Here is a 24,324-nt window from a genome sequence, read left to right on the forward strand (position 1 = left end):
GGAAGCCCCAGGACGACAGGTGCATGAGAGTTCTTGACAATGAAGAACGAGATTGTTTTGGAGTGGTTCCCAGTGAACTGAAGAATGATTGGAGCTGTTTGGTGAGATAGTTGCTGGGTTCAGCAGGAGTTTCTAGAGGGCAAGGAAGGGTCGGTGGCTAAACTGACCTTGTGTACTTGTGACTTCGCTCCTTTTGCCTAAGGCGTTTTCGAGCATCAATGCATCCAGTAAGGTCAATGAGGTCCTGAAGGCTAACTCATCCTTTTTTTTGATCCGAAAGTCCATGAAGAAAAGCATTGAACAAGGCTGGATCATCCCAGCCTCATGAGAGTGCCAGGGTGCGAAACTCAACTGCGTAATTAAAAACAGAGCGAGATCCTTGGCGGAGATTTAGAATCTGGCCTGCTGCCTGGTGTCCAGTAGAAGAGCGGTCAAAGACCTTCTTCATTTCGTTAGTAAACAACCTGAAGTTAACGCAGCAGGCATCTTGTGCAACCCATACTGCTGTCGCTCATTATATCACTTTTCCAGAAAGGAGGGTTATGATGTATGCGACCTTCGACCGTTCGGTAGGAAATGATGAAGCTTGTAATTCGAGAACAAGAGAACACTGAGATAAGAAGGAGCTGCAGGTGTTAGGGTCACCATCATAAGTAGGTGGGGCAGGAAGGCATGGTTCATGGGGTGAGATTTTAATAGCGATGGGAACAGGAACGACCAGAACTGGGGTTCGTGAGGCTTGCATCTGCTGAATCTGGACCATTAATGAGGCGAGAGTATCAGTGACGATTCTGAGGGTTTCAGTGACGTGCTGAATATCTTGCTGATGCATGCCAAGAAGAGCCCACTGGTTTTCTAGTGCAGATCTCAGGTGAGCAAGCTCTGCTGGATCCATTGTTGGCCAGATTATACTGTCACGAGCCGGGGTGTAGCGGCAGGAAGCAAAAGGAAGGACCCAAAAGCAGAGAAATATAATAATGTGCACTTACAGCCTTTGTTGGGGAGAAGAGGAGCTCCAGATGGTTCGGAGGGCAAAAGCTTGTAATCCAAAGTGTGCAGTAGATGCACAAGCACAGTAATCCAGAATGTGTAATAGGTCCACACACACGATAATCCAAAACAGTGAGCAGTTCTCATGGTCAGTAAACAATGCGGAAGTCAAAAGCCAGTATTACACACATGCATATAATCCAATTTGCTGAGCAGTTCTCGTGGTCGATAAACAATGCGGAATTCAAAAGCCGGTATTACACACATGCAGATAATCTAAATCGCTGAGCAGTTCTCATGGCGGATAAACAATGCGGAAGTCAAAAGCCGGTATAACACACATGCAGATAATCCGAATTGCTGAGCAAAACGAGGTCAATAACAAAATGAGGTCGATAGCACAGAAAACACTTGGCAAAAATAAATGCGGAAATTTTGGCATGAATGGCACAATAATCTGGCGGTGAGCCGAACTTTCCGAGTGACAACAGAGAATAACAGATGAGAGCAAACAGGCAACAGGTGTGCTCGGAGAGGTGACTGAGACCAGCGAAAGGTAAGACGCGGACTGGAGCATGGACGGTTAGAGCCAGGTTTTTCTATGATGTAGGCATTGTTTGGCGGGTTGTGACAGTGCCCACATACGTTTGGACACACAATGTTGTGTGTATTCTGCTTATCATATCTTGTCTCAGAAAAAGTACAATGGCAATGATCCAACATTTATCACTGTTTATTTTATTGGTTATGGTCATCTGTAACCATGTGGAAAAGCATCAGGTGTGGATTTGTATCCGTAACTTGTTTTTCATTTCTAAGAAGTATTTTATTTTATTTTTTTTGCCATTTACTTGTTGCTTCTGCTTTCTTTGCTTTTAATTAAGTAAGCAATTTATAGGCATAACCAAATCTCGGGCAGCTGTACTGTTCATGTGCCTGGTTATGTGTAGGTGATTGGTATTTATTGACATACAAATATGATTATAAAAAAAAAAAAAAATTTTTTAAATATTTTGTAAGACTGAAATTAAAAAATGTTTGACCGCCCTACAAGAGCTTTAAAAATTTACTGCCTTGTTGTGCATCCTGTCTGCTTTTTGTTGTGAATTTTGGAAACTCTTTCATCCTGTCCTATCCTTTACCATTGCATGCATATTATTTGTTTTCATTTTCATTTTGTTTCATAATAATTAGTAATAATTTGAATTAAATTAATTAAAAAAAGGGTTGAGACCCTGTCTGTATTACTTGTCTGTAATGTGTGTGTGTGTGTGTGTGTGCGTGAATGTGTGTTTTACGAAAACAGACAGCGTGCATGCAATTAATTAACGCCTTGGTCACCTCTCCGGATGATCTGGACTTCAGAATACATTTACGGAATGAGTTTCTGCGCTGCGGCCTGAAGAAGATCCTCCCAGTAAGTTTTTCTCTTCAATTCAATTATATTTATATACAGTAGCTTTTTTAACATTGTTCATTGTCGCAAAGCAGCTTTACAGAAACAAAAGAAAATTAATTTAATGAAATAAGTATGAAATATGGAAGAAAATACGTATAAACCAAAATGACCAATAGGAAGAAACCTTGAGAACCAGAAACTAGGAAACCAGACTCAACATGGAACCCATCCTCATGCCCATCTAGCACAAGTATTGGGCCTAGGGAATGTTACGATACTGCAGCCCATGCCATTACTGATCCACCTCCATGCTTCACTCTGGGCATGCAACAGTTTGGGTGGTACGCCTCTTTGGAGTTTCTCCACTCCGTAACTTTCCGAGGTGTGGGAAAGACAGTGTAGGTGAACTCATTAGAGAACAATACATGTTTGACATTGTCCACAGCCCAAAATGTTTGCTGCTGGCACCATTGAAACCATTTGCACCATTTGGGTCATTGTCATGTTGTCAAGATCCAGCCACCCATCTTTAATGCTCTGATTTAGGAAAGAAAGTTTTTGCCCAATATATCACAATACATAGCCCCATTCATCCTCTCCTTAATACAGTGTAGTCGTCCTGTCCCCTGTGGAGAAAAACACCCCCAAACCATGATGCTTCCAGCCCCATGCTTCACTGTAGGTATGGTATTTTTGGGATGATACTCAACATTCTTCTTCATCCAGGCACGCCGAATGGAGTTAAGACCAAAAAGTTCTACTTTGGTCTCATCTGACCACAGGACCTCTCCCATGACTTCTCTGAATCATCCAGATGGTCCCTGGCAAACTTCAGACGGGCCTGAACATGGGCTGACTTAAGCAGGGGAACCTTGCGTGCGAAGCAAGATTTTAAACCATGACATCTTAGTGTATTACTGATAGTAGCCTTGAAAACGATGGTCCCAGCTCTCTTCACGGCATTGACCAGCTCCTCTCATGTGGTTCTGGGCTGATTCTTCACTATTCTCAGCATCATTGATACCCCATGTATCTACTTAGACTTTGGCTGATTTTGGGGTGCACAGGTGTCTTTATGACAGCTAACGACCTCAAACAGGTGCTACTAATTTGGAATCATGAGCAGAGTGTAGCTGGACTATTAAAGCAAAGCAGGTCTTTGAGGGTCAGAAATCTGTCTGATAAGCATGTGATCAAATACTTGTTTGACACAGTAATTCACAAATAAATTGTTAAAAAATTTTGCAATGTGATTTCTAGATTTTTCTTTTTAGATTCTGTCTCTCACAGTGGAAAATTTCCCATGCTGAAAATTGTAGACCACTCCATAATTTTTAAATAAGAAAACTTGCAAAATCACAGGGTGATCAAATACTTATTGACCTCACTCTATATATATATATATATATATATATATATACTCAACAAAAATATAAACGCAACACCTTTGTTTCTGCTCCGACTTTTCATGAAACTTAAAGATCTAAAATTCAATTCAGATACACAATATTACCATTTCTCTCAAACATTGTTCACAGATCAGTCTAAATGTGTGATAGTGAGCACTTCTGCTTTGCTGAGATAATCCATCCCACCTCACAGGTGTGCCACATCAAGATGCTGATCTGACATCATGAGTAGTGCACAGGTGTACCTTATACTGCCCACAATAAAAGGCCACCCTGGAATGTGCAGTTTTGTCTCACAGCACAATTCCACAGATGCCACAAGCATTGAGGGAGCGTGCAATTGGCATGCTGACAGCTGGAATGTCAACCAGATCTGTTGCTCGTGCATTGAATGTTAATTTCTCCACCATAAGCCGTCTCCAAAGGTGTTTCAGAGAATATGGCAGTACATCCAACCGGCCTCACAACCGCAGACCACGTGTAATCACACCAGCCCAGGACCTCCACATCCAGCAGGTTCACCTCCAAGATCGTCTGAGACCAGCCACTCAAACAGCTGCTGAAACAATTGGTTTGCATAACCAAACAATTTCTGCACAAACTGTCAGAAACAGTCTCAGGGAAGCTCAACTGCATGCTCGTCGTCCTCATTGGGGTCTTGACCTGACTCCAGCTCGTTGCCGTAACAGACTTGAGTGGGCAAATGCTCACATTCGATGGCGTCTGGCACGTTGGAGAGGTGTTCTCTTCACGAATGAATCTCGGTTTACATTGTTCAGGGCAGATGGCAGACAGCGTGTGTGGCGTCGTGTTGGTTGAGCGCTTTGCTGATGTCAGTGTTGTGGATCGAGTGGCCCATGGTGGTGGTGGGGTTATGGTATGGGCAGGCATCTGTTATGGACGAAGAACACGGGTACATTTTATTGATGGCATTTTAAATGCACAGAGATACCGTGATGAGATCCTGAGGCCCATTGTTGTGCCATACATCCATGAACATCACCTCATGTTTCAGCAAGATAATGCACGGCCCCATGTTGCAAGGATCTGTACACAGTTCTTAGAAGCTGAAAATGTCCCAGTTCTTGCATGGCCAGCATACTCACCGGACATGTCACCCGTTGAGCATGTTTGGGATGTGCTTGACCGGCGTATACGACAGCGTGTACCAGTTCCCACTAATATCCAACAACTTCGCACAGCCATTGAAGAGGAGTGGACCAACATTCCACAGGCCACAATTGACAATCTGATAAACTCTATGCGAAGATGATGTGTTGCACTGCATGAGGCAAATGGTGGTCACACCAGATACTGACCGGTTCTGAGTCCCCAGACCCCCAATAAAGCAAAAAACTGCACATTTCAGGGTGGCCTTTTATTGTGGGCAGTATAAGGTACACCTGTGCACTACTCATGATGTCAGATCAGCATCTTGATGTGGCACACCTGTGAGGTGGGATGGATTATCTCAGCAAAGCAGAAGTGCTCACTATCACATATTTAGACTGATTTGTAAAGAATGTTTGAGAGAAATGGTAATATTGTGTATCTGGAATGAATTTTAGAAGTTCATCTCATGAAAAATCGGAGCGTTTATATTTTTGTTGAGTGTATATATACACACACATACATATAGTGGGGCAAAATAGTATTTAATCAGCCACCAATTGTGCAAATTCTCCCACTTCAAAATATGAGAGAGGCCTGTCATTTTCATCATAGGTAAACCTCAATTATAAGAGACAAAAAAAAATCCTAAAAATCACATTGTAGGGTTTTTAAATTAATTATTTGCAAACTATGGTGGAAAATAAGTATCTGGTTATTAACAAAATTTTATCTTAATACTTTGTTATATACCCTTATTTGGCAATGACAGAGGCCAAAGGTTATCTGTTAGTCTTCACAACGTTTTCACACACTGTTGCTGGTATTTTGGCCCATTCCTCCTAGATCTCTTCTAGAGCAGTAATGTTTTATGGCTGTCGCTGGGTAACACCGACTTTCTCCCTCCAAAGATTTTCTATGAGGTTGAGATCTGGAGACTGGCTAGGCCGCTCCAGGACTTTGAAATGCTTCTTACAAATCCACTTCTTCATTACCTGGGCGTTGTGTTTGAGATCATTGTCATGCTGAAAAACCCAGCCACGTTTCATCTTCATCTCCCCTTGCTGATGGAAGGAGGTTTTTACCTCCTAAATTCTATTTTGGTTCCATCTGTTCATATGAGATTCTCCCAATCCTCTTTTGGATCATCCAAATGCTCTCTAGCAAACATCAGACGGGCCTGGACATGTACTGCCTTAAGCAGGGGGACACATATGACCTTGCAGACTTTCTGCACGTCATTCACTAGGTCCCCCCGTGTGGTTTTGGGATTTTTGCTCACAGTTCTTGTAATCATTTTGACCCCACAGGGTGAAATCCTGCATGGAGCCCCAGATTGAGGAAGATTATCAGTGGTTTTGTATGTCTTCCATTTTCTAAAAATTGCTCCCACAGCTGATTTCTTTACACCAAGCTAACCTATTGGAGATTCAGTCTTTCTAGCCTGGTGCAGGTCTACAGTTTTGTTTCTGGTACCCTTTGACAGCTCTTTGGTCTTGGCCATAGTGGAGTTTGAGGTCTAACTGTTTGAGGTTGTGGACAGGTGTCCTTTTTACTGATAACTAATTCAAACAGATGCCATTAATACAGGTAATGAGTGGAGGACAGAGGAGCCTCTTAAAGAAGTTGTTTCAGGTCTGTGAGAGCCAGAAATCTGGAAGTTTAGTGTGACAGAAAAAGTGTTCAAGTTAATATGAAGTCCATTTTCGTTATTGGAGGCTCAGGTACAAAACTATAGGAATTTCAGGGATTGAGTAACTATTGAGCAATTGCTCAATGCTCAGCTGTCTGCATTAGCCACGTCCAAGACCACCTTTATGGAAATGTTTTTCTTGACAAGTAATTTCTAAAATCAAAGTTCTGTTTCTTATTTTCAGAACATAAGTGATTTTGTTGCAATTATCTAATACAAGAATTTACTCAAATACACTTAGTTAATTTTCTACCTAATATCATAGTTTACGTGTTAAAAGCAGGACAAGATTTAAGATTAGAGAATTTTATGTGTCAAATACATAGTTCTCAAGTACCACAGTAATAAAATGCAATTGTGCAAACTGTGCATATTTAAAAAAAAACTAAAGAATAAGTAGATATGTACACAATCAAAAATAAGACTATACATATAAAATATATAAAATTTAATATAAAACATATACGTTTTACAGAATTATGTTGTAAAAAATGTGATGTGTTCAATTGCCTGTGTGCTGAATTTGTCGGTCATTGGTGAGGTTGTCTGTTTATAGGGTAAGTTTGTGCCCTAAGTGACCAGAGTCTCTTACTCTCTGTGTGGGCAAGCGTAAGGATCAGAGCAACTTGGCCAGTTGTAAGGAATACTAAATGGCAGGTCTTTTGAGTTGTTACTGGATAGTACTGCAGAAACATGGCGTCTTCAAGATGCCGTGTATTTCATGCCCATATGTCTTATGAGCAACTCAGCTAAGAATGAGTACATAAGTGAGTGCACCATGGTGTATCTGGTTTAGTGTCTAGTGTCTTTTGACTTGCAATAAAATACACTGTATTAGAATGTATTTACAGTACACATGAAAAATGGTCCAAGGAAGGGCAAGCAGGGTCACTGATGCCAAAGAAAATTAAGTTCATTGGGAAATTAAATGCATTAGGATGCATCAAAGGTTAGCCGGTCTGGTTCATAATGCTGGGTATGATATACAGGTGTCAAAACACAGTACAATACTACTTTCTATATATGGTGCTTAAAATGCCCTGTCAGAGTGCCCATACTGTTCCATGTTAAGGACAACATAATACACTTTATGTAATTAGTTGTCAAGAAAGGAAATGGAGATATAGGTAATCTCAATTTGTAAACCCCTCTTTAATAAATTTAAATACTTGTTTTCTCTTCCTTTTTAAACACAGGGGTTGAAGGAGACGGAAGAATTGGACATTCAGCTGAAGGTGTTCAATGAGAATAAAGAAGAGGATTCTATTGAGCTGTCTCATCGGCTGGAAGACATCCGCACAGAGATGGAATATCCTTTTCACAGCATGAAAAGAAATGTGCTGCTTCCTTTCAGCTTTTTCATTTTTTTTTTAATATTAAGCCCAATGCCTTTTATTAACTTAGAGTCTCTACAGGCTCAGGCAGAGTATTTCATTATGTTTTACAACTTCTGATAACTTCCTATTTGGTTTTGAATATTTACCCTATTTACCCTTTTTAAAACTTTACATTTAAAGTTTATAGTTTTCATTTATAGTTTTCACATTGCAAATGAACCTTTTTGTGTGCCACAGCATATTCATTGGACAAGAAAAGAGAGCAAAAATAATAAATTACTCTTACATACTCATAGTGTACATCATGGCATTGTTTAAACCCACCATAGCTTATTCAATAATACAGTAAACCGCTCTGCCTCATTTGGTGCTTTTTTTTACATAAATATTGGTTACTAAAGACTCTAGGGAGCTTCTAAATTTTAACTAGTACCTGAGGTGACACTGCTTGTCACTGATGGACCATCTCTGTGATTTTGGGCCTTTATATAAAATATAATTAAGCTATTAACAATTGTTTATGCTGCATAGATACTTATTTGTTGTGATTGTGTTAATTCCTTCTTTAAATTTTGTATACATATCAATGCAAGAAGCCTTCTAAGAATGACATTTCAGTAGCTAAATTAAACTATAACTAACCCAAACAAACACCTATATTGTCACAGTGACGTCAAGCTTGGCTATAGACTTCCTCCCTCCCTCCTCTCATCTTACTTAGTAGCTCCCTCCCTCCTTTCTTATTTGTGAGGAGGATTGGGACAACTTTCACACGAACTAACGAAAACACTGCTTTGTCTGGAAACTTCTTTAATAAGGAACCTCTCTAAGCTCTCATGCACATACTAATGGAATCACTGCTGTAAAGAAAAAATCAAACAAATTAACATGCACTTTATCTTGTGTGCGAGTGTCATGGAACCTCTCAAAAAACACTCGTGCATATGCACACACTAGTGGTATCCATGCTTTCTTACAGGTAGAGAGATCTTTAACGTAAGACTAAGCACGATTACGCATAATCCCGTAGCGTGCAAAAGAGAAGAACCATTCGCTTAGTTGGGATCACATGATACTTGGCAGACAAAGCGTATGTGTTCTACTGTCCTTGTATATTAAGACCTCACTCGTTTATTAAGTTTAAATTATTTTTTTTTAATTTGCTTTTTTTTGCAAAATTTGCAGACCACGTTACTTGCAATCCAATGTTCCACTGTACTACGTCTACTTTATTAACTTCTTACACTGTATTTATTCTAATACTATATGATTGATGCACAGGAAAAAAAAGAAAACAACAACAACAAAAAAGATCACACAATTCCTTGACTCTATTTGTACCGAAGTGGATGAGGTTTACCATATTCTGTCCAACATGGTGAAAGATACAGGGTCAGAGGCCTATTTCCTATCTATTCTTCAGCACTTGCTGCTCATAAGGAATGACTACTATATCAGGTAATTTTTATTTTCCTCATTTAGCATAACCAGTTTTCTCTTATCATACTGTATGCACCTGTTTTTCACCAGTTCATTAAGTTAGATTATTTTTATGTTTAAATTATTCTTCCAATGTATGGCTTAACAAACTAAACACATTCATCTGAAACTGGTCATGTACAGGGAGTGAACTTAAAATAAGAGCCAGAAACTTGCCAAAGTCCTTCAGGAAACCTAGAAGAATTATTCCTTAAGACTACATGTAAAGACTACAAAGTAAAATATTAAGAACTGAGGGGTGGTTCAACACTTTTGCACAGTACTGTACATTGACTATATAATATTAGTCTACTTACATTATAATTTTTTTTCAACATGGTATACCTGCCTTTGCTGTGGCTTTTATGCCGTGACCGTAACAGTGATGACATACATTATTATTATACGATACGTTTGTAATGAGCCATTTAATATCAACAAGAATCAACCAGCTACCACTGACAAAATTAGATTATATAAATCCTGTGGCCTGTTATGCTTTATACTTATCATACTAAAAGGGACACATGCATCCCCCCCAGAGCACTAACAGGTTCACATTCACACCTGTCCCTTAACAATAATAAGCTCTAAAATTTGCTCATAATAAACTCAAATTTGTTTAATGATTTCTAAAAAAACTATATATGTATGTGTTGTAGAAAATGTAATAAACACACAAAAAAATATATTTAAGGAATTTTACTTACCTGAATCTTGACAAATCCAGTCATGCAAATAAACGGAGATCAGCTTAATGCGAAGTTTGCAGGTACAGTAAGTTTATGGCAAGATGACCAAACCTATCAACACTTTTTCTATCCAACAGCATAGTGAGGACAAATAATAGGACCCATTAAATATGTAAATGTGATTTTGAGAAAAGAAAAAAAAAACATTTGCTGGCCTTTTTTTTTAGAATTGTTAAAAGTGATGTAGTAATTTTGCAACACTGGGCTTTACAGGGTTAACCACACCAAACTCTCTTGTCTGTCCCTAAATGGCTGCCTGAAGCCTTTTCCTCCATCTTGGCTCCGCCCACTTTGCCATCTACCGTTCACAAAATGGGGAACTACATGTTATAAATATAGAGCAGACTAAAAATTGCACATTAAAAGGATAACACAGTGCAACACAAACAAACAAGGACATTACAGATTTAGAATTACTATAATGTTATGACACCTTAACCACTAGCCTACCAACACAAATTTTGTGCCTTTTGTGAGCCTCAATTACCGACCAAGAAAAAGTTAAAAACTTAACCACACTGAAAAATTGTTGGTTAGATTTTTTTTGGGATTCTTTGGTTTCCTGAAATCAGCCCTACGAGAATGAATATTCACTTCTAACGAAGTGAATTAAGACAGATGTGCATTTGTGGCTAACAGTTCAGCCCAAAACATTTTTTTAATGAGGGAAAAGCTTGTTGAGATGGTCAAAGTGTATTATAAAGCAAGGAACTTGTGTTGAAAAATTATATATTTGTCTTTTCTAAAAGTTAATTAAAATTAATTCTACAGCCAAAATGCGGATAATTTTTGACCCACTCCTGTATACCGCAGGAATGGTGCAGTTAAAACAAAAGTAACAATTAATCTGTGGTTTATATTAATCGCTGTACATAATGCTAGCATTCTTATATTGTTAAAATTAAATAGCATTGGCTAGGGATCCCTGTAAGAGTACATATTTTCCACCTCCACATCACGTTTTAAGAAAGTGGCTACATTTACTATAAACCCCTCTTAAAATTTCACCTATTTTGTTATCCTGCCTCTGGAGACCAAAATGAACGATTTGAAATAAAGCAATCAAGATGTGATTAAAGTGTAGATTTTCAGCTTTTATTCAGTGGAATGTACAACACTGCATCAACAATATAAAAAATACAGACTTTTTTATGATATGCTGTGCTTTTAATTTTGAGCCTTTCCTTTACTTCTCTAAACTCTAAACAAAACTTGTTTGGTGAACCCTTTGTATTTACATTCATGAAGGTGTCTCTTAATTGAACTGATATGCATGCCTTTTCAAGAGTGTCCTTGTCTTGCCTGGATGTTATGAAAAGGTTATTAAAGAATTCTGCAATCATTTACTTTAGTTATCTTTCATGGTCTTCCTGGCTTTTTGGTTTTGCTGAGCTCACTATTGCATCACTTCTTTTTCAAGAAAGTACCAAAATTTAGATTTAGCCACTACTAAACTTTCAGACTCTGTCTCTCTACTCTATCTTTCAAATTTATTTTAGTTTTGTTTTTCAGCAAAACAAGTGTTGTTTACACTCTTTAGACCACATGTGGAAACAGCCACACATAGGCCATGACTTTGTCCAATTACTTTTGAGCCTGTGGAAATAGAGAAGCTATTTTTTTTTTTTTTTTTTTTTTTTTTAGAAAGCTATGTAAATGTTTTTCCGCAATGGTTAATGCAATGTTTTTGGTAAGCCTCTTGAATTAAAGTTGAATGTCTACAGATCAATCATCTTGATGACTTAATTTCAAATTATTATGGTAGTGTACAGAAGCAAAAATACCTGTCCTGTGTACCTGTCCTAATCCTTACAGTATAGGCCAGATAGTAATTATTTACCTTGGCTTAAGATAACATTGTATTTGTAAATGTCACACTAATATCGATTACACAGAGATAAAGTAATACACAGAATAAAAAAACGCTGTGTTCTGTGGCAGCAGAAAATTCCAAGACTATTCACTCTCAAATGTGCAGGCCCAGCATTATTAAATCACATAGTGATAGTTTTACAAAGTTAAAGAATGTTTGTGTGTTTCTTAGACCTCAATACTACAAGGTGATTGAGGAGTGTGTGGTTCAGGTTGTACTTCACCGGAGTGGAATGGACCCTGACTTTGGTTACAGAAAGAGACTAGATGTTGACTTCACCCAACTCATTGGTAAGTCACAAGTGTGCTATGAAGCTACTTTCTTCAGCTGGAAAAATTTAAAACACTGTAAACAGGAAATACTGTAGCACTTTATTTACATCATAATTTTATTACAATTAGTCATTCACATACAACTACACATATATAAACATTAAACATAAAATATGTTAAAGTATTGTGTGAAAGTCCTATTTTAGTAGGTGTTTTAGTAAAGTCACAAAAAAAAACTTAAAAAAAAAAAAACTTGTGCTTAAGGTTTACAATAACAAGATTTAACCAGTACATGCAATTTGTGTAATAATAAAAAAAGTATAATTTTTGCATTGAAATTGGTAGACATTTTCTAAACTAAGACATAATTTCACAGCTTTAGGTCCAAATTAACTACCGGTTAAAAATAAAAGTTAATGGTCCTTAAATTGTTGGCACTGGTAACATACTTCTATCTTAACATCTATAAGCTATTGGGTTATTGCTCAATTTTGAGCTTCATGGCAAAGGCTGTGAATACTTATGTACATGTGCTTTCTCAATTTTTTTATTTTTAATAAATTTGCAAAAATCTCAAGTAAACTTTTTTCAAGTTGCCATTATGGGGTGCTGTGTGTAGAATTCTGAGGAAAAAAATGAATTTAATCTATTTTAGAATAAGGCGGTGACATAACAGAATGTGGAAAAAGTGATGCGCTATAAATACTTTCCGGATGCACTGTATAGGCCAGATAGTAATTATTTACCTTGGTTTAAGATAACATTGCTGTGTGTTTATACACATACACCAAGTCATGAGATGAAAGGCATTCCTATTGCAGTACACTTGATAGAAATGTGTTGGAAATAGTAAAGTTTCATCCCAAAAACATACCAATTACCAACTGTTAGGAATAGTGGTACTATATACAGTGGTTACTCAAGAGGAATATCTATTACTGCCGCGCACTCTGCCGCGGCCAAACAGCAACAGCCAAAATAAATCAATCAATTCAAAGTAATTTGTGAAATGACCACCAGGTGGCGCAAAAGGACATTTTGGCAAAATGGCTTCAATTAATTTTGTTTAGACAGACTCTTTGTTTTTGTCTATTGTTATTATTAAAAAAACAGCACAAACAACAGCTCAAGGGCTCGTAAAAGCATTTATTTTTAACAATAAAATTTTGGAATCCGCAGAAGCTCAGTGGTCTGAGCACAACGTAATAATCTTTGTATGATAAAATGACTCGTGGCATGAATCTACACTAAGCGCCTAAGTGTTAAATAATAATTCAATGCTGAACCCAAAAGAAAATAATGATAATTATAAAAAAAAATAATAATCATCGTGCTTTTTGCTGTTTATATCCAGCATTAAATAATTATTTAATTATTAATAATAAGGCTGCTCACATCACTCGCGCTTTCACTTTTAAAAAATGCAGTGTTTAATCAGCAAGTATATGTCGCCCCTCCTTATAATAGATGAATATTATGACTGAAACAAAGCTGCTTGTGTCGGCTCATATCGGGGGCATTTTGATCAAAGGGGAGATAAAAAGTGAAAGTGTGTACCAACAACATAGCACAATGCATGTCTGTGAATGGCTAAAATGTGATTGTGAATAAGCCTTTTAGTGAATGTAAAATGTTCGCGTGAACCCACGGCGTGCGTGTGCGCTCTTTCACTTTGCCGAGTTTTGATCTAAAGTCAGATGCATGCGTGCGTCGATATGAGAGATTTATACGAGATTTCTCTTTCCCAAAAATACAACAAACACGAATTTCTGTGTTAAATAAACGCTGTCTTTGCGGCGCTGCAGAGTACAGGTCATTTGACTGCAATGGGGGAAAAAAATATACCTCACACTCGAGCAAATTCCAGGAGCCCCCTTTCATGACTTTTCCTAGATCTGTGAGCTTAATCACTCAGATGGTAACATTTTTAAAATCGCACAAGTAAAAGCCAGTATAAAGCTATTTTGCTTTTATTAACGTGAAATTGCTGACAGCAAAAAAGAAAGATCATGCTGTTTCCTGCCTTTTCCAACCTGCGATTCTCATTTTCCTCAGCAGATGGCGCAAAGGATCACGCATACTATCTGTGCGTCATTCAGTGTGTATATGTAACTACCACAGGTTTCATTATATATATATATATATATATATATATATAGCCTATATACACACATACATATAGTAGTTACGCATGAACCTACACAAAGCTCTTCAGTTTTAAATAATCATTCAACGCTGAACACAAACAGCAAAAGAACATGATATTAATAATCAAAAGAATAATAATTTCTGTCCAGCATTAAATAATTATTTAATCATTATTAATTAAAGCTGCTCACATTACCCCCGCTTTCACTTTTAAAATATGCAGTGTTTAATCCGCAAGTATATGTCGCCCCTCTTTATGATGAATAAATTTTATGACTGAAATAAAGCTGCTCATGTCAGCTCATATCAGGAGCATTTTCATCAAAAGAGGGATGAAAAGTGAAAGTGTGTACCAACAACACAGCACAATGCATTTGTGTGAATGGTGAAATGTGGTGTGAATAAATCTTTTAGTGAATGTAAAATGTTCGCGTAAATCCCACGGCGCGCGCATGCGCTCTTTCACTTTGCCGAGTTTTGATTTAAAGTCAGATGAACGTGCGCGTCGATATGAAAGATTTATAAGAGATTTCTCTTTCCCAGAAATACAACAAACACAAATTTATAGGTCTTAAATAAGCACTGTGCAAAACACATGCCGATGTGAGCCACTTTATTTCAGTCATAATATACTAACATATTTTTGCTGTGTAGTGGACTGTACGCGCACAACCTCTTGAAGGGAACTAACTGCACAGACCAAACTGTTATCTTCTTGTACTGTTATAAAAATTCTAAATATAAACAAACAAACAAAATACAGCTTTTTTTCTTAGAGCTAAATGGAAAAGTGAAGACCGTGGTCTGTTGCCTAGCAACACTGAACGAAACGAGGCATAATCGTGGTGCTTGCTTCGGTTATAACATAGCGTAGTTTATTATCTGCTGTGGTAGATTTATGTCGGGATTTATTTTTACTTTTTTTAAGGTAATGTGCAGGTTAATTTGTTTTATTTTAACTTTAGATTTTGTGTTAATTATTTTTATGTATTTATTTTTTGGGGCTGTGGAACGAATAATTTTAATTTCAATTATTTCTTATGGGAAAATGTGCTTTGATTTACGAGTGTTTTGGAATACGTGTCTGCTTCCGGAAGGAATTATGCTTGTAATCCGAGGTTCCACTGTACATTGTTTTAGCTTTAATTTCACGGAAGCAAGTTCAGAACTAAATTGCTGCTCCTGCTCCATCTAAACCGCTGTCACACTAAAAAAAACATCCAAGCCGTTCAGAAGCTTCAAATAGAATGAACGAACTAATGAACTTTTTCGTTATAAAATTGTTTTTTCCCCTTTTTTTTTCTCTTTCTTTGTCCCCTTAGAGACTCTGTAGTAGATTTTCTCAGTTAAATATAAAAAAATATATATTGCTAATTATCAAGGCGGTAATGAATGGCGCATTGTCCAAGTGCAAGTTGTTATTGTAGCTAAAAAATTTGCTTTGGTGAAAGCGCCATCTAGCGACCATTGTGTGTCAGCGACAGAATCCCATATAAAACAATAGGCAGTCAAATGACCAGTAAATCATGTTAAAAGTAGGTGACACTGGCGCAGTGCTTCTAGTGTTAAGTTCACTAGTTATCGATTTTATTCATACAAATAATGAGCTGTTATATAACTTCTGTTTGTATCGGTTTAATGTTATTATAAAAAAAAAAATTACATTTAAAGACATACATTTTTTTATATAGAAATAACTGGGAAAATAGAGTTTACATTAGAATACCTAAAAAAAATACACTTTTATCTTTGGTATAATGTGGTTATAGTATAATATCGTGGCTGCGTGACGCATCCTGTACTCTGCGTTCCAGACTCTTTGGTGGAAGTTGTTGATGTTTATTTTCTTCATTTATTTTTTTCTTTGATGTTAACTACACAAAGCAGTGTCTCTTCACCTGGGAGTTTTTCCATCAGATTGATGGACATGAGTCCACATCTGTGACAACAGTTTTTTCAGCATACATTTAATCAATAATATTTTTTTTAAGTTTGATCCGGCATTATAATTCTCTTCTTTAATTTCCTACATATTCTAATTAGCGCTCAACCGCACGCATAAAGTTTTTGAGAGCGCAGAGGAATTTTGCTGTATTGAATGATATTTATGCAGTATAATCAGGGGCTCTTATTCCTATTTATCCTGGGTTGTTGTTCTTGCAGTGTTACTGTGTGTGCTTTGCAATGTCAGACAACATTTTAATGCAAATCATCCCCCCCCCCCAGGTGTGAATCAGCTGTTCTCACCTGTACACTCGGAGAAACTAAAATGCACCCCTCCCCACTTTGCATGGTTTTAGCAAAGTGGGTAGGATCTTGGATCTTTCTTCAGGCCTCTTCTTAAATTTGTGTAAATTTAAAATCTTCTGGATTTTACATTCTAAAATTGACATTGTTACAATTTTTAATCCCTGGAATGAGATTTTTTTATCATAACATGCATTCTATTGTTATTAATCACTCTACATTGTTTTTAATCACTACAATGTTTCAATTTTAGATTTTATTTAAAAATAAATAAACCAAATAAAATTATTCCATTTGTAAAATAGCATTAACATGGGTTGTGTATCGAGCGATTAAAAACAGTACAAGGCGTGTTATGATAGAATAAGGAGATAAGATAAGGAAACTTTCTATCTCATATATATCTCATATGGAATCCGCAGAAGCACACTGGTCCGAGTACAATGTAATAATCTTTGTATGATAAAATGACACGAAGCACTTCATTTTCGAATAATCATTCAACGCTGAACACAAATAGCAAGGAAACTTTAATAAACTTTCTAAAAGGAAATTTTAATAATTCATTAATAAGTTGATGATTTTGGTTTCACCTTCTTTTCACGTTTCATACGAATTACATAAGCTGATTTTTTTTCCCCATTAGTATTTATAAAAGCAGACATTTTACTTTCTATAAGTATATATTTTTCACGGTTGTGAAGCGAGTATACACGGAGTTTCGGTTTCTTTTCTGATGCGCTCAAGTTCACAAAAATCGATACAGAATAGCACTGTATACCTGTTTGCTTTCATTATTTTACAACATCATAACATTTTGTCATCATTGTGCGTGCACTTAAATAAAAGTAGAATCTTATAAAGGCTATGTATTTTGTATAGTTTTATTATACATATTTATTTGCCCATTAATCTGAGTGTTACACATGATAAAATATTCAGGCTTACTGTGTTAACATTTACTTTGCTTAACCCTTGTGCTAAGTAAATGTTAACCCAAGGTGTTTTGGAGCCCTGAAGAGATTCTGACATTTGTGTATTTTTCAGTTACTTATAAACATATACATGTCTAAATTCTGATAACATTTTATTCAGCACAAACCGGGATACAATAATATATAAGCAGCATGTATGTAGAAGTTTGTATATTGCAGAAAAAAACATGTGTGAATTTTGAAAACAACAAAAAAAAATAAGTCACTGAAATAAGACAACAAAACACATTCATGATATTTGCGTACAAGACTTTTATGATCTGGATCTTGTAGTGTAGAAGTTTTACTTCAAAATGATGTGACAATCATCTCGCTCACTCATTTAAAGAAAACAATACATTAATTTAAATTTTCTAAGTCACTTTTTGTTTAGAGAGCCGTATGCAAGGAGGTGTGAATGATCATGAATAATGCTGTAAATCACACCAGAGAAGACAAAGACCCGCATAATGAGCTGTATAATTACCCCTTTCAGTCAGGTATGGGACAGAGGAAAGTGCTACAAGAAAATAATTTGAGGACAGAAACATATTTCTTTGTTTGCGGAATTTGGAATAACTTAAAAAAAAGTGCAAACATCATTCAGGGTAAAATGGTGCAAACCAAAAACAGAATAGAATAGAATAGTGTAGAATATAAACTGTGCAAAAACATACATTCAGGGTAAAACTCCAACAGGAACAGTGCAAAATAAAAACTGGAAAAAAATTTAAGGCAAATGGTGCAAAAAGGGACAGTACAACATAAAATGGGTGTATGGTTTGTATAGTCACACATCCCTGTGCCACTCTTGAAAGCAGTTCCTGTTCAACTGAAAAGTGTCTAACACAATGTCTAACATTTCCAAGGTGTTTTTTGCCGCTTGCCATGAACTACTTTGCAATGAGCACATAACATGTGACCAACAGTGGCAACATCTCTGGCATCCAAGGTCAACTCAGCTCCAGGAACTAGTGCTACTTCCTGTAAGATACCACAAAGCTCTTTGATGACTTGTTTTATAAACTCTTTATGGGACAGGTTACCATATAGTTCTTTATGTACAATGAAAGCACTGGTGGCAGCAATGTCCAAGAAGTGTAGAAAAATCTTTCTGTACCACTTCATTGTTTTGTGCTGTGCAGTGTAGTACTGTAATAGCTGATCAGAGAAATCAATGCCCCTTATGCGCTGGTTGTACAGTATGCAGTCACAGGTGCAGGACATGGAAATGTCTTTGTAGTCCATGTACCATGTAATTTCACCCTTATCTTCACCGTGTCTACTGTATAAGCAGAATGGATGGTTGAACAGCCAGATACACACTGTTGCCATACTGGTGTTACTCATGCTGTATTCTGGTTTTACTATCATGCCTCATGGTGGCGACATTTGGGTTTGTGCGTTTGCTGGCTTCTACCGCTGAGTGGCGCTATATAACTATAGACTGACGCCTCGGGCATCAGTTCATTCTCTCAAGGATTAATGAGCTGTGCTCTGTTAGGGCTGCACATAGTAGCGGATAAAATCAAGTGAAACGTTGTAGTTAAACAAATTCATAATCACAGTATTAAAATTACAGTAGAACCTAAATTGAATTAAATCGTATTAGGATCAAATTTAAGCAAAGTAAATGTTAACACAGTGAGCCTTTATATTTTATCATGTGTAACACTCGCGTAGCCAGAAAACTCTGGCTGTGTGTATCAGGAAAAGTGGGTGAGTCACAGGTGTTGTCAGATTAATGGGCAAAAACTATATAATAAACCTGTATAAGCTACATTGCCTTTATAAGACTTTACTTTTATTTAAGTGCAGGCACAATGACGAAAAAACGTTCGGATGTTGTAAAATAATGAAAGCAAACAGGGATACAGCGCTATTCTGTCAGAAAACAGAAACTCTGTGTATACTAGCCTCACAGACGTGAAAAATATATACTTGCAGAAAGCAAAATGTCTGCTTTTATATAAACTAATGGGAAAAAATCAACCACGAGAGGTTGTGCGCGCGGTCCACTACACAGCAAAAACACATTTGTATATTATGACTGAGATAGGAAGACGGCTCTCATTGGCGTGCGTTTCGCACAGCGCCGCAAAGACAGCGCTTATTTAACACGTATAAATGTGTTTGTTATATTTCTGGGAAAGAGAAATCTCTTATAAATCTCTATCGGCGGGTTCACGCGAACATTTTACTTTCACTAAAAGATTCATTCATAACCACATTTCGGCCATTTACACACAGGCATTGTGCTATGTTGTTGGTAGACACTTTTCCCCTTCTAATCTACCCTTTGATTAAAATGCTCCTGATATGAGCCAACACGAGCTCATATCGTTTCATAAAGAGAGGCGACATATGCTTGATTAAACACTGCATTTTTAAAAAAAATTTAAACGGCAAAAAGAACAATATTTTTTTATTTTTGATTATTATCATGTTATTGAATGATTGTTTGAAACTGAAGCCCTTCGTCTAGATTTATGCCATGAGTCATTTTTCATACAAAGGATTATTACGTTGTGTTCGGACCACTAAGCGTCTGTGGATTCCAAAATTGACATTTTTACCGTTTTTAATCACTGGAATGGAAGAGATAAAAAGTTTCCTTAACATAATACGCCTTGTATTGTTTTTAATCGCTCAATACACAACCCATCATTTTTAATGCTTTTTTACAAAGGAAAAAATACAAACAGAATATATTTATTTGGTTTATTTATTTATTTTTTAATAAAATCCAAAATTAAAACATTGTAAAGTAATTAAAAACAGTGTAGAGTGATTATGCATGTTATGACAAGAAAAATCTCATTCCAGGGATTAAAAACGGTAACAATGTCAATTTTAGACTGTAGAATCCAGAAGATTTTAAATTTACACAAATTTAAGATGAGGCCTGAAGCAAGATCCAGTATCCTCCACTTTGCTGAAACCATGCACAGTGAGGAGGGGAGCATTTTAGTTTCTCCGAGTGTAAAGGTGAGAAAAGCTGATTCACACCTGGGAAGGGTGTATTATTTGCATTTGAATGTGTCTGACATTGCGAAGCGCGCACTGCAAGAACCTAAAGTAAATGGAAATAAGAGGTCCTAATTATACTGGATAAATATTATTTAGTAAAAAAAATAATAATAATCCAGCCACGATATACTATACTATAACCATATTATACTAATGATAGAAGTGTATATTTAAGTTATTTTAATGTTCTATTCAGTAGGTCTATTTTTCCAGTTTTTTTTATATTTAAATTTTGATGTCTTTAAATGTAATTTTTTATAATAACAATAAACCAATACAAACATAAGCTATATAACAGTTAATTCTTTGTACAAATAAAATCGTTAGCTAGTGAACTTAATTTGCTAGTCTAAATAATATATATTTTTTTCCAAAACCCTTAAGCTGTTGTTAGTGCTTGCTTGGCCAGTCAGTTTCCTTGCTGTTTTCCCCGACTCATTGATAATCATTAGTCTATAAATGTGTGTTTGTTATATTACTGGAAAAGAGAAATCTCTTATATCGCGGGTTTCATGAATATTTTACATTCACTAAAAGATTAATTCACAACCACATTTCGGCCATTCACACACATGCATTGTGCTATGTTGTTTGTACACACTTTTACCTTTCCCCTTCTAATCTCCCCTTTGATCAAAATGCTTCCGATATGAGCCGAAAACGATTTAAAGTGAAAGCACGCGCGATGTGAGCAGCTTTAATTATTGATAATTGAAAAATTATTAAATGGACATAAACAGCAATAATTATTATTATCATGTTATTGAATGATTATTTGTAAGTGAAACGCTCCGTGTAGATTCATGCCACGAGTCATTTTATCATACAAAGATCATTATGTTGTGCTTGGACCACTGACTCCAAAATTGACATTTTTACCGTTAAAAAAAATGTTTTTACAAGCACTTGAGCTGTTGTCTGTGCTTTTTTCTTTAACAATAACAGTAGACAGGGAGAACATTTTTTGTCTGTCTAAACAAAATTAATTGCAGCCGTTTGCAAAATGTCCCCTTGCGCCACCTGGCGGTCATTTCACAAATTACTTTGAATTGCGACTGATTTATTTTGGCTGTTGCCATTTGCCGCGACAGGCAGTCATAGACATTCAATTTGAGTTGAAAAAAGCCATAGATAACAATTGTGAAAGTGTGTATACATTTTTGTGCCCATCTGTGTCTGTTGATGGGCAATATACTGGACACATATTTGTTGATGGGCCATAGACTATGTAGTGCATCTTAAACATTTACACCCTAGACATTAGCATACACCATCCACTTGACATGCTTTTACATACATATTTAACACATTTTAAACATTTACACCTAAACAGGCATTTGTAAATACAAGCTAATTAAAGGGCATTATAAGAGACATCCATCTGGTGTAAAACATCTCTTAGCTACATAAGGCAGTATTTTAGCCAACTGAAGCTAGCTGGTCTGTGCTAAATAACATTACCGATAGCAGTGTTATAAGCTAACCAAAACAGAGCCAAATATATATATATATATTAGCAATATCTAAAGCCATCCAAACACCTGTAAACATCTATAATCTAAAGCTATCCAAACACCTGTAAACATGTATAATCTAAAGCCATCCAAACACCTGTAAACTCCATAAGGCATTAGTTTAGCAACGGGGAAATAACGTTCGCTACATAAGGCAGCATGTTATCAGTGTTATCTACATGCTACACTAAACTATGTAAATGGCATTAAAAGCCAATGTGTCACATAATTTGACAAAAGCTAGCTGAAGTGAAAATATTTACTGATATTAGTTTAATATTATTAAACTAAGAGTTATATAAGACTTACCCCTTGTGATAGCAGCTTCAAAATGCTTCTGTTTTTTATCACACAAGTCACACAGTCTTCTTCTGAGTAAACTCCTCCCACTGTCCAGAACATTCTGATATGAAGGTAAAACAGTAGCAAAACCCGAGAGCTTGCAAATTTGAATGTGAGAACTTGTAAAATTAATATTTGTAATTGTAAGTTTTATAGAATTTATACTCACAGCTCTGATGTGAAAAGCGGCATCTATCGAATTGCACACATAGACAATACTTAGAACACCTGTGTTTTGAATTCATCATTTTCAATTAAGTCATTTTATTGGTCGACGCCTCACCAATGAACCACGCCAGCCACAATGCAAACATTTGTATGCATATGTATCAGCTATTCGACCATCACCACCGAAACAGCGTGAACTGCTCTGTGTATTCTGTGAAGTCATCGCGCACAAAACGTCCCACTTCATTGGCTGGCTCCCACCAATTAAACGACATTGCTGCGCTTTTACTGGTATATAAAATCCAGTAAAATTTAAGATATTTCATAAAAATATTTTCCAAGCGTTTAAGCTGATACATATGCATACAAATGTTTGCATTGTGGCTGACGTTGTTCATTGGTGAGGCATCGACCAATAAAATGACTTCATTCCCACCCCAGCCCCGCCCCCGACTCTGCTCTCACAAGTTCGCTGATTTGTCATAACTTTTTCGCTTTGTGGTAGGCTTTCGTTTGGCTGTCCCTTCTCCACCCTGACCTGTCTTATTTTTCTCAGCAGAAATAAAATACCCGCGTAAATTTTTACGCACGCGCACACGTAACTTTTTTAATTTCTCTGCGCAATCAACCTCTATTACATGTTAGAGCTTGCAGCGGGAGATTTCACTTGTCACGTTTGAATATTCAATTCAATTTTATTTGTATAGCGCTTTTAACAATTGCCATTGTCCCAAAGCAGCTTTACACAATCAAAATAATTATTTAAGTTTGTATGAAATTTGAATGTGTATGAATCAAAATGGTCAGATAGTCCCTGGTGAACAAGCTGAGGGCGACCGTGGCAAGGAAAAACTCCCTGAGATGGTAGTAGGAAGAAACCTTGAGAGGAACCAGACTCAACAGGGAACCCATCCTCATTTTAGTGAAACAGAAAGCAGGAATTGATTCGCATTCATACTGTGTGTTAGTTGGCAGGCAGTTCAACATAACAGTTGATGTTAATTGATTTTAATATGGAGTCTAGTTAGTTATTGAAAATTCAGGTAGACTTGTATAAATTTCCAGTCCTAAACTATTTAACAGTCAAGGCGTTAGAAAAACAGTCGAGGCCAGAACTGTCTTTTAGGTAGAGAGAACCATCCCCAGACACAAGACGCATCCCAAAGAGACACACGGGGCATCCATGTGACAAGATCTTCAACCAGAAGTAGGGCACCAGGATGGGTCAGACAGGTCCAGAGGGCAGAGAGAGTCTGGATCACTGGCAGCTCAGGAACAACATGTGTAGCTTAACAGAGAGAGAGGGAAGGAGAGAGAGAGGGGAGAGAAAGAGCAGGAGAGAGAGCAGAGATAACAGTTAAGTCTGGTCACAGTCATATAATGTATAATGTAAATGTATATTTACTGTAAAGGGCAAGCAGAGACTCTGGCGGGACTAACTATGACAGCATAACTAAAAGGGAGAGCCAGAAGGAAACGTAGACATGAGGGCTCCCTGAGAAAAAAAAAATCTCAATTGCAAATTGCAAATTGAAGCATAACTTGAAAATGTAATGGCATGGTTATATCCAAAACTTGGTTTGTGGG

At 36.8% G+C, this 24,324-nt stretch overlaps 1 protein-coding gene across 4 annotated transcripts in view; it reads left to right on the top strand.

Annotated features, from left to right (window-relative positions):
* The window catches only part of diaph2 (diaphanous-related formin 2), a 284,936-nt gene that overhangs the window by 113,199 nt on the left and 147,413 nt on the right, over positions 1 to 24,324 (top strand). For all 4 annotated transcript variants that reach the window (XM_053505653.1, XM_053505652.1, XM_053505650.1 and 1 more), the window contains 4 exons: positions 2,297 to 2,407; positions 7,798 to 7,910; positions 9,280 to 9,396; positions 12,214 to 12,332. In XM_053505653.1, the coding sequence (XP_053361628.1) occupies positions 2,297 to 2,407; positions 7,798 to 7,910; positions 9,280 to 9,396; positions 12,214 to 12,332 (460 nt within the window). The remainder of the gene's footprint in view (positions 1 to 2,296; positions 2,408 to 7,797; positions 7,911 to 9,279; positions 9,397 to 12,213; positions 12,333 to 24,324) is intronic.

This window comes from Clarias gariepinus, chromosome 10 (assembly GCF_024256425.1).
Source record: "Clarias gariepinus isolate MV-2021 ecotype Netherlands chromosome 10, CGAR_prim_01v2, whole genome shotgun sequence".
NCBI lineage: Eukaryota > Metazoa > Chordata > Actinopteri > Siluriformes > Clariidae > Clarias > Clarias gariepinus.